General features: G+C 40.8%; 1 protein-coding gene across 1 annotated transcript; it reads left to right on the forward strand.

The window, feature by feature from the left end:
* The first annotated feature begins 9870 nt into the window (after positions 1-9870).
* Positions 9871-11084, forward strand: LOC133806446 (fasciclin-like arabinogalactan protein 14). Its single transcript, XM_062244547.1, has one exon. The coding sequence runs from the start codon at positions 10239-10241 to the stop codon at positions 11082-11084; it is 846 nt and encodes a 281-aa protein (XP_062100531.1). The 5' UTR covers positions 9871-10238.
* Positions 11085-12673: the final 1589 nt, after the last annotated feature.

Raw genomic sequence — 12673 nt, forward strand, 5'->3', positions numbered from 1 at the left:
GGGTGTTATAGTTTTCTTACCCGTATCCCTTGCTTTCCGATGCACTACAGTCACGAGCACGGTCCACTAGCACGAACCTCCCCGAAATCCTAGTCACAACACACAAAAGACACTTTTAACAACCTTAAATGAGCTTCCAGGCCAAATTCTAGTACTCGGAACGTTGAAATTCACCAAACATGGTAAAAGACTCAACCCCGAGCACCCTAGGTTAAATTCCCAAGCCTAAATTCTCAAAATCCCAAAATCCCTTAAGCGCCGCGGCATGGCCCAACCATGCCGCGGCATGGCCCCCAAACAGGGCCACAAAATGCCCAGAAACAGGTAAGGGCCGCGGCCCTACAAGGACCATGCCGCAGCCCGCCCTCCATCCTCAGCGCATCTTAGCCTTCAAGGGCCGCGGCCCTCCAAGAACCATGCCGCGGCCCGACCCTTCGAACCCAGAAAAACCCACCATTTTAATCTCTAAACCTCACCTTAAACCATCCCAAACACATATCTCAATCTCAAAACATCATAACCCAACTCAATAACACAATCATACTCAAAATCCACCCATTTGATCTCAACTTAAGAGATCTACCCCCATAAACCAAAACATAAACCAAAGCTTGAAAAAGCTTAAACCATGCTTCAAATTTCACAAATCAAAACATAAATCAAACTTAATTATGCATAAATTCCTTACCTTAAGTAGAGAATCCAGCTTTAAGCTTCCTTCGTCCTCTAAGTCTCCAATTTCAGCTCCTCCACTCATCTTCTTCTTCTTCATGCCCTAACTTTTCTTCTCCTTTTTCTTCTCTTCTAATTTTATCAAAACCCAACATATATGCCAAGCCCAAACCGTGTACCCCTATAACACAGCTCAAATTTGTCTAAACCCCTTGCCAAATGACCATTTTACCCCTTCATCAAAACCCTTTGCTAACTAAACCTCAAGGGCACACTAGTCATTTCTCCTATATTGTAATTCTACCATTTCCTTCACCTAAACTTGTTACTCACAGTAGTAACTAATGGTTACCCAGGTTACTCAATCACCAATAACCATTACCCGCTAAATCTCAACTTAACCATAAAATTCCCAAAGTACCCCTAGGCTCCTCCCGAGCCGGGTATAAAATCCCGTTGTGACTTTTAAGTTAATTTGCTCTCTAGGACCGTCTCGGCACATGCATCACAACAATAACACCACACTCACATGGTACAAATCACAGAATACAATTATCACATATATGCCCTCAGCGGGCTAAAATTACCAATTTACCCCTATCATGCAAACGGGGTCCACATGCATAATTATTTGACCTAACATGCATACTAACCATGTAGTCACGCACCTCAATGTTCAATTAGTCATATAACATGCTTTAAATCATAACCATGCATTAAACTCATAAAATCACACATAAATTCCATTATGCCCTCCTGTCACGCTAATCAAGGCCCTTAAGCCTTATTAGCGAAATTGGGTCGTTACAACTATCCCCTCCTCATAAGAATTTCGTCCTCGAAATTTATCCAAACACATCAATCAGTAAACTCGCAACTCTGACCCTGAATCCCAAGGTCCACCGCCTTAACTTTACTTTTTAACAACACTCTTTCAAGAGCAACAATCTTGCCCCACAAGATCTTGTCTAATAGCCGTGCTCTCGATAGCCCCTTGTTAACCCTGCAACCCTGCCGAAGCCCAGGGTCTGCCTAGAGTACAATGACCAATTCATTGTCTTATTCCTGATTCCAGAGATACTCAAAAGTCATCACCTCTACTAGGTGGGATCAACTTGTAGGCCCCGCTGGCCTAACCCTTAGTACAACTTCAGTTCATGCTGAATTAAGAGTCAGAACTCTCCCTCCTTTCTCTGAACACCTTACAGATCCTCGTCTGTTACCACGCAGAGATGCAACTCTCTCTTCCCGGAACTTTATTTCCTCATAACTTAGCAATTTACCAGCTCTTTATTCTTTCAAATAGGCAAACACTCCTGCCTTAAGAAGTTTCAACGACCTTCTTGGCTTTCCCTCTGAACTAAAGCCAAACTGTAGTATTCACTATCCTTCACCTCTTACCATGTCCTATGTCGTGTTACTTTAACAAGACGCCAGCATTTGCCACCACGGCCAACTCAACAGGGAATACACTTCCCTTAATACCTCAAGTATTCGCCTACTCAGCGCTTAATTCCTTAAGATATCCGATAGGCTTTCAGACTGCCACTACACTTGCAATCAACTGATAATCCTAGATTCCCACTCTGTTCTTTTCGTTCTCTAAATCCATTCCAAAATTTAAAATAATATAGGGTCTCAATTCGATATCATCGACGCTCCATCCTGAAACTAGTTCACTTGACCCAACCACATTAATTCCATCAACTGAGTTAAAACTTTTCATGTCCAAACACCTTACTCAAGGTCTAAAGTGGTCTATTCCCATCATACACTACCACATCACTTAACCCCTCAGGGTCCAAAGGAAAACACTAGATTCCGTCACCCACTCGACCCTCCCGGTACAACGTACCCTAGGAGGTGGAATGATATCCATTCAGAATTCTTGTTCATAAACCAAATCTAATTGGATCCTTCATCCATTCCTGGTATCCCAACTTGTACTACCTTAGCAGGGTCCTTCCTTGCTTCAACTCAAGCCAACACTTTGAATTCCATAGATCATTGACACTCACCAGCTAATCATACCTACTAGCGTTACGCTAAACTCAGTCGTCGCCTTGTCCACTCTATTACAGTCTATGGCGCTATCCCCTGACTGACACACGTCTCACAGCTAGGAGTTCCGTCTCCAATTATAACTCCCCTCGCTCAATCGAGGATTTCAAACACTGATCATCTGCCCGTTACTTTTCACCACCTCTGTGTCTTCAACGCTATCTTTCTTACTAATACCCAATACTCAAGCACCTTATGATATGCATAACTGTCAACTTAACGTTCTTAGTGTATCAACCAGGTTCATACTTTCGTCTCCCGCAAGGTTCGATCCAGCCTCGCGCCAGATGCGCCTGGGCGTGCCTAATCTGTGATGCACCCCTACAAGTCCATGTCCTCATCATAGATCAAGTCCTTTATGCCATCACTCTTTACTTAATCATAACACACACAAATTCCATCATCGTCCGTAACCAATCAAATCTTACCTTGTCTTCTGAATTTCTTTCTGATTTGACACCACTCAATCCGTCTAACCTCAAGTTTTGCTGTTCTTCTCATCTCGGATGTAGTCGTCTCCGGAGGTGCTTGTGCAATAGATGACGCGCTTACCAGTCTTGTTATGCTTTCAATTCTTCAGACGCTCTTCATTAGCTTCTTTGCGGCTTCAGATCAATTCTTCTCTTACCTGTCCTTTCTTCTTGCAGCTGTAATCTGAGAACTCCTGACGACACCCAACTAACACTCCGTAGAACCTTACCTGAGACTCTGCCTTCTGGGTACTAACGTCTTCAGCATAATAATCAGTTGCTCACCAATTCCGTCTGGGAGGAATCCACATGCACTGCTCGTGAGCTTGAAGGGGACTTACCCACACCGTTCATGCATTCTCTGTCTAAAGAACTTACCTGTGCTGCTGTAGCTTGAACCATTCCAGAATCTTTGTTACCAACTCCTCACACTCTAGCCGGCGCAAACTAGACAACCCACGAAATGTCTCTATCCTTGGTTTCCAACTGGCAATAACCAGGTCGTAGATCAACTCTTGGGGACATCGTCCCCTCTTGTATCCAACATTGTACTTTTCGTCCTAACCCGACGATACTAGCAACCCCCGCAGTATAACACTCTAGCCAATCCAAGATCAAATTCCTTCGATTGCTTCAATAGACTTTCTGTCGGCCAAAACCGTCTTCTACAACATCCCTTATACCAATCCTATCTGTAGTCTGACCTTGAAGTATTCCCTAAATCTTTCTTTGCATACCCACATAACTTTCCCATTGGTCAGCTCTGTCTCCTTTACGTACTCCAGATGATATCCTCAACAATCCATCTGCCAGAGTTTCTAATTCCTTCTCAATAAGTATTACTGTCCTCGGCCTCTCAAATGGCACCTTTGAGGCAACCTCTCTATGTCCATCTCCCTCGCGGAACATTCTCAACACCGAGCCCTTCCAGTTCGTTACATGCCCAAAGCATAAGCTCGCCAGTTAAATACTCATCCTTGAGGACTCAGCCTCGAACCTCGAATGTATCGGTGCATTCCAGTTCTCCGTTTCCCGCACCATGGGAAATCCATCCTAACATCTCGAGTCATTCTACGTAGAAGTCATGTCCTCACCTGACCTCCTCTCAGGTGGCATCCTCTTCCTCATGTGCATACCAATTAACCTCCTGGTTCCTGTCGCCATCTCGATAACTACCTTTTCGATCAGGCTTCTTTCCAATCTCAATCTAGGTGCCCAAGCACTGTCTGGAGTCCTTTTTCCTCAAAATTGAGAATCCGACCTCGCTGCGTTCTATCAACAAAAGTACTGTCTTATCAGTCAGACTTTTCCCCTTTTTCTTGGCAATCCAAAAGCCACAACACTATCCGGGGTTCTTTCAACTTGATTATCACGAATCTATCTTTACTAATTCCATCAAAGGAAGCACCGCCCTTGCGGCTCTAGCACTCATGCTCTAATCATCAACCATCAGTTCCTCGAGCAACATGGCCCTCTCTGCCATCAACATGCAGATGATAAACTCGTACCTCAGAGCAGCCCAAATACCTTAGACTATTCCCGATCTCATATCCTTAAATGGGTCGTCATCAATTCTGGATACATCCGCCAGTACAAATTACCGAAATGAATTATCCAATTCACCAAACACATTGATTTACACTGTTGTTATCCCCAACAGTCCAAACCAAACTTATAAGCCCACCAGTCTCCATGGTGCAAATCATGTCTTTAAAATCTCTTCTAACCATTCATCATCTAGGTCCTTCCCAACCCATTAAGCCAGTACCTCAGCCCGAGTACCAATTCCAGGCATCTCCCTGCCTCAACATTTAATACAACCCTCTAACCAGGATCTCTCACCCTCTTAACCAAGGGTGGAATTAACTCTGCTCATCTATTGAAAATTTCCTTGTCAGTCTGAACTCTCCTCAAAACCCGAGGATAACACCCTTTAAGCCTTTCATATAATACCCTTATCTGTCCATACCTCACAGCAAACCAACACTAGTAACCTTACTGTTAACACATCGGAATCAGCTATTTCCCCAGAGAAATCCGCTGTTCACTTATCCCATCTCGACTAACAAACTCCACAGCTTACCCACACACTAGCGACCCTCTGTTGCTGCTTCCAGGGATAACTGGAGGTCTCCACTCCAACTTATATCTAGAAACCCCCTTTTTAACACAATATCAGATCCCCAACCCTTCTAGGGACCAACAACTCGAGTTCATCTGCCAAAGCTGACCAAACTCTTGAACTCTGTGGTTCCTACTCTGAACCAAACCGCATCCAGATCCAAATATCCACAGATATAATGCACACACAAGCATAAACTAGGTCAAATCCACAATGATATACATTTAGCTACCAAATTTAACATCACTAAGTATATCCAGGTCTCAACATGCTTCATACAAGCAAATAAACGGATATAACTTATGAATTTAATTCAGAAAATTAACCACATACACTCAATATGTAAACCATTATGCCAATATCCATCCATATGCATAATAGTATTATTCAGCATGCATCAATCTCAACATGCAATAATCAAGGGCCTAGCCCAACAACATCTCATGCATATGTCATTTCATTCCTCATGCTCCATATAAATAAGCAGGCAAACAGGGCATTCAAACATATATTCAGTCATGTCAATCATTCATACCAACCAACCCTGAGTCGAGCTTGTCACTGACAGCGAGCGTACATGTTCGGTCGATCTCCAAAACAAATAAACCTTGGCTCGCTCTGATACCAAGTTGTAACGCCCTACTTCCTTAGAGCCGTTACTAAGTGAGTTTTTAAGACAAAACAGTGTGCAATGAACTCGCTAACCGAGGTTTTGAACAAAAGTGTGACTAATTAAAAGTTAAGGCTGTAACATTTGAAAATGCGTCGTTTCATTAAAACTTCTATCATTAAACATTTGGGATCCCAAAATAAGGTTTGAAAACTAATTACATCTTGAAATAAGGTTGTAGTTAAGAAATCATAAAAATCATAGATTATTACAGCCATTTTCGAATAAACCCCCAACCAAAGCAGTCGGGCAGGCCAAACATGTACGCGTCGCTTCACGCTCTCCGTACTCATGGTTGGTTGACTCAGTCATTGCCCTTACCTGCAACACAGAGCACCCGTGAGCCGAAGCCCAGCAAGAAAACTCATGCAGAACATAACATATGCAATGTATACAGTTTATCATAACAGATAATCCACAAATAAACAAGTCAACCATTAGACTAAGCAAACACGACCATGCCGCCCCAGAGCCTTACCGAAGCCTGGGGTATCGGTTCTCACCGCGAGGATAACTCATGTATCCCTTGGGTCCCACCCTGAATATAAGCATCCCATGTGCTGTGTGTTACTTTCGGCCCCACGGCCGCCCCGGCCTACGTCGCACTCGGCCCTTGCCGTTCATTTCATCATAATCACACGTATAGTACATTCAAAATAATCATTCACACACCTCATGATTCATTTAAGGTTAAACATTTGCACACAACACAATCTGGGGCCATGCCCTGCAATCATCTCATCATGCAACATGCAATATAGGGCCATGCCCGGCAATCACACTATGGGCCCACGCCCTATCCTGCGGGTGTTATAGTTTTCTTACCCGTATCCCTTGCTTTCCGATGCACTACAGTCACGAGCACGGTCCACTAGCACGAGCCTCCCCGAAATCCTAGTCACAACACACAAAAGACACTTTTAACAACCTTAAATGAGCTTCCAGGCCAAGTTCTAGTACTCGGAACGTTGAAATTCACCAAACATGGTAAAAGACTCAACCCCGAGCACCCTAGGTTAAATTCCCAAGCCTAAATTCTCAAAATCCCAAAATCCCTTAAGCGACAGGGCCACAAAATGCCCAGAAACAGGTAAGGGCCGCGGCCCTACAAGGACCATGCCGCGGCCCGCCCTCCATCCTCAGCGCATCTTAGCCTTCAAGGGCCGCGGCCCGACCCTTCGAACCCAGAAAAACCCACCATTTTAATCTCTAAACCTCACCTTAAACCATCCCAAACACATATCTCAATCTCAAAACATCATAACCCAACTCAATAACACAATCATACTCAAAATCCACCCATTTGATCTCAACTTAAGAGATCTAAACCCATAAACCAAAACATAAACCAAAGCTTGAAAAAGCTTAAACCATGCTTCAAATTTCACAAATCAAAACATAAATCAAACTTAATTATGCATAAATTCCTTACCTTAAGTAGAGAATCCAGCTTTAAGCTTCCTTCATCCTCTAAGTCTCCAATTTCAGCTCCTCCACTCATCTTCTTCTTCTTCATGCCCTAACTTTTCTTCTCCTTTTTCTTCTCTTCTAATTTTATCAAAACCCAACATATATGCCAAGCCCAAACCGTGTACCCCTATAGCACAGCTCAAATTTGTCTAAACCCCTTGCCAAATGACCATTTTACCCCTTCATCAAAACCCTTTGCTAACTAAACCTCAAGGGCACACTAGTCATTTCTCCTATATTGTAATTCTACCATTTCCTTCACCTAAACTTGTTACTCACAGCAGTATCTAATGGTTACCCAGGTTACTCAATCACCAATAACCATTACCCGCTAAATCTCAACTTAACCATAAAATTCCCAAGGTACCCCTAGGCTCCTCCCGAGCCGGGTATAAAATCCCGTTGTGACTTTTAAGTTAATTTGCTCTCTAGGACCGTCTCGGCACATGCATCACAACAATAACACCACACTCACGTGGTACAAATCACAGAATACAATTATCACATATATGCCCTCAGCGGGCTAAAATTACCAATTTACCCCTATCATGCAAACGGGGTCCACATGCATAATTATTTCACCTAACATGCATACTAACCACGTAGTCATGCACCTCAATGTTCAATTAGTCATATAACATGCTTTAAATCATAACCATGCATTAAACTCATAAAATCACACATAAATTCCATTATGCCCTCCTGGCACGCTAATCAAGGCCCTTAAGCCTTATTAGCGAAATTGGGTCGTTACAGCTAGCGTGCGGAACGCAGCCCAACCTAAGGGTGCCGAGGTCGACTAAGAGGCCAGGGAACTCGGCCTAAGGGCGGCGGGCCTGGATATTTTACCATATACAGAAGTATGGCTCACACTTAATGAGATTTATGAGTTTAGTTTACATATTTGACTGAGTTGAATAATACTGCTAGTTGGTTATTTATATCCTATTGTTAATTGAGTTTGATGATTTATATTTACTGCTTTTATATTGTTGCCTTGTTGTGCATGTTGGTTTAAGTTTTCTTGCTGAGTCTTGGCTCACGGGTGCTAAATGGTACAGGTAAGGGAAATAAATAGCAGGACCAGCCATGAGTTGGAGAGCTACATTGGCGTTGTGTACATATGCGGTCTGCTCGATCGCCACGGTCGGGATAGCTTGGGAGGAACTAGGGTCAAACCCTGATTTGTTGCTTAGGACGGCTAAACTGTATTCTAATTGTCTTTTACAAGTCTGTAAATTGATTTTGGAGATCCCGTGTATAAACTTAATATTTTAATGAAAAATAATAATTTTGTTGACCAAATCTTTTAATACTTGACCTTGACTTAGTCTTTAATTACACATTTGAATTCAAACGACTTGCTTAGCAAGTTAAGCACTACTTTAAATACACAGTCTAACGGTCTTGGTTATCCGGGGCGTTACATTCTAGTTCTCGGAACTAAGATAAGGCGCAACATGTCAGCAAATGCTGGTTTTCAGAGCTAGAGGATCGTCTGACAACCTTTATGGGAAATCTGTCAACAATGTTGTCGAGTGTACGACTCGACAATTTGCACACCCACTACGCCGTCTGACATTGATGTACTTACAGCGCGCCCTGACAGAACCTGTGACATGTTCCCTATAAAGTAGGTGCTTTCTTGTAGTGGGCCCCGCAGATCTCGCCTGGGTTGTGGTCTCTATTCTATGCAGGTCAATGTATTGAATTGGTATTAATCTCCCAATAATGGGAAGACAATGTATTAATTACTTATGATTAGTATTAATGACCCCATCCTCTATAAATAGGGCTGGAAGTCTCATTGTAAAGGGTTCGGTTTTTTAGAAAGAAACACCTTGTACTCAGAGCAATCTAAACGCTGCTTGAGAATACACCATCGAAACTTGCCCTCACATGCTTCTAATCCTCTTAATACCCGAGACTCATGAACTAGGGTTCTTTTATAACCTGAACCACATAAAAATCATTGCGCTCTATTAACTTATTTTCTTTAATCTCTCTTCTTACGGTTGATAGCGAAAAAGGCAGCAAACAAATATTATATATATAGAAATTATTAATATAAATATTTATATATATTATAGAACTATAATTTATTCTATTATATATATATTTTAAAAAAAAAGCAGTGAATAAGCATTTATTAAAATTATAGACAATATTTACTACTTTAAAACTAAACAAACTAAAGAAACGTAAATTGCACATTGCTGCTACCTAATATATAGATATGTTAGTTAGGAGAATGCTCTGCTTAGACATTAACATTAACATTAATGTTGATAAACTATTAATTTTGTGAACCTTAGTCTTCTTCGTGATAAGTAATATAGATAAACTCATTGAAGAAAGAAAAGAGACTAAAAAATGAGAGGAAGTTATATTTACATCCAATTCCAGCTCATATAAAATACTGACTTTCCCAAAATATATGTTTGATTTGATTACTTTTTGTAACCGTAAATACAATGAAATAATCTCAAATTTCCGTACCAAAATCCGTCAAACATTCGAAATTCTTCTCTTATAATTGGAACACCTATCAGAAAATCACTCCCAACCCAGTAAATTCCAACTTAATTTCCACTTAATTGTTCCAAATTTCATCTTTTTTTTTATCTCCTCACAATTCTCTCTCCCTCACAATTATATAAATTTATATATATATATATAAAGCCCTCGAAACCATTCCATACAATCAGGCTTTGTAGTTAATCACCACATTAGCTAGTAATTACACAATTTTATAATCAAAACATAATTATTAATGATTAACAAGATGAGTAATCGCAAAGCCTCCTCTTCCATCCTCTTCTTTTTCGTTGTCGTTTTCCTCTTCTCTTCATCAATTTCATCATCATCAGCTTTCAACATCACAAGACTCCTTGGCGAAAGACAGGAATTTAGTACTTTCAACAACTACTTAACTCAGACAAAGCTTAACGACGAGATCAACCGTCGCCAAACTATCACAGTCCTCGCCGTCGACAATGCCGCAACAGCTCCCCTCTCCGGAAAGCCACTTGAAGTAATTAAGAAAATCTTTAGCGTTCACGTGATTTTGGATTACTTTGACGTTGAGAAGATTACCAAGCTTGGTATCTCCAACAAGACATCAACTCTCACTACTCTCTTCCAAGCCTCCGGCTCCGCCGTTGACCAAGAAGGCTTCCTCAAAGTCGCGCTCGTCAACGAGGGTGAGATCGCCTTCGGCTCGGCCGCAAAGGGTGGCTCTCTAAACACCAAGTTAGTTAAATCGGTGTCCGCGCAGCCCTTCAACATCTCCGTTTTTCAGATTACCTCACTGGTCCAAGTCCCAGGCATCGAGTCCACCCCAGTTCCGGTGCCGGCACCTAAGAAGGCTCCCGCTCCGTCAAAAAATACCGTGGCTTCTTCCCCATCCAAAGATGTTGCCAATACCCCCGCCACTGAACCTACTGCTGATGGACCGGTTTCCGATTCGCCCACGGAAACTACGCCTGCTGCTGATGGACCGGTTGCCGATAATGCCCCTGTGAGTTCGGCTGCTGATTCACCGGTGTTGTATCTGCAGCCGGGGATGAAGATCGGAGGAGTGACGGCGGCGGCATTGATGTCGTGTTTGGTGGTTTAACTAGTTTGTGTGAGATGTGAAGCAATAAGTGGAAAGGACTATTAGATTTACTTTAAATGTGATATAACATAAGAGGATGGAACGGTATGTGTATGTGCGTACGTACAAATTGATTAAATTAAATTAATTTGTTTCTAGAAATTGTGGTGGGCATTAGTGAAATGATTATTTTATAATGTCATTCAATATAATTAATATTATTAATGAGAATAAAGCTAAATCGAATAATTTTGGTGGTTATCATGAGTATTCTTAAAAAAAAAGTGTTGTTATGGCACACAACAATACAAGAGTTGTTATGGCACACACCATAATATTTATTATATTAAATTGTGTTAAATTAAAATAAAATATAGGTATATGAACAATACTAAATATGTAGGCAGAATTAATATATAGATTGAACATATATAAAGAGAGGATCGAAATTATATACCACCAGCCATTGATTTGGTGAACCTCGATCTAAAAGTTTTAGATCTACAAAAATAAATAAAAAGAGTTAGAACGAGTACTCGGGCTTCCGAGCTCTCACTAACTCTTTTTAGATGGAGTTACTGAAAGTCAGAATGAGCAGTGAGCTTATGGACCAGTACTCTATATTCTCTCAATAAATTGTGATATGCAAAATCGGGTAACAAATAATGTTGACCATTAATTAGAATATTTTGTCAATAAATAAAATATTGATTTTGATATATTAAATCAATTACTTGTAACAAATTAATTTTATATACCATATAAATAAATAATATAACATTCTCCCACATGGTCAGTATTTAAATTAATGTATTACTTAAGCCCGACGATTATCCCTGTTAGATAATAAACACATGAATCATGGCGATATGTCCTTTTTTTATGGCGAGTATTATCTTCTATGTATTACAATATATTTATTACATAACAATGTAATTTATGTGGCTACGCACTTAAACGAATAAACCCTATGTATATTCAAGTCCTATATAAAATTTTCTCAAATAAAATTAAAATGCGCATAAATATGAGAAAATATCAAAATAAGAGTTTCATTGATAATAACTTCAGTTTGTACAATAATTTTATATAAGGGAACCAAGTCCCATTGTAACGACCCAAAATCACTAATAAGGCTTAAGGGCTTTGATTAGTGTGTCGGGAGGGCACGATTAGTTTATGTGTGAATTAAGTAGTTTAATGCATGATTCTGTGATAAGTATGATTGTATGGTTATATGAATATATATGTGAAATGCATGTCTACGAGTATTAGTATGCATGTAGGCCCCGTTTAGCTTAAAGGGGTATATTTGTAATTTTAGCCCATTGAGGGCATAAATGTGATTATATGTTATAATTGTGGGGACCACATTATTATGTGGGTAAATCTGCATCATATGACTTGAGGCGATCCTAGGGAGCTAGTTAGCGGGAAAGTCACAATGGGACCAAATATTTGACTTGGGGCAAGTCAAGGAGTATTTCGGGTATTAGATGGTTATTTTGGTTATCAGGTTATGGAAATAAATAATTTGAGATAAATTTGAGGTTAGGAAGCTTAGGTACGAATACTGGGGAATTTTACCATTTTGCCCTCGGGGACGTTTT

Source organism: Humulus lupulus, chromosome X (assembly GCF_963169125.1).
Source record: "Humulus lupulus chromosome X, drHumLupu1.1, whole genome shotgun sequence".
NCBI lineage: Eukaryota > Viridiplantae > Streptophyta > Magnoliopsida > Rosales > Cannabaceae > Humulus > Humulus lupulus.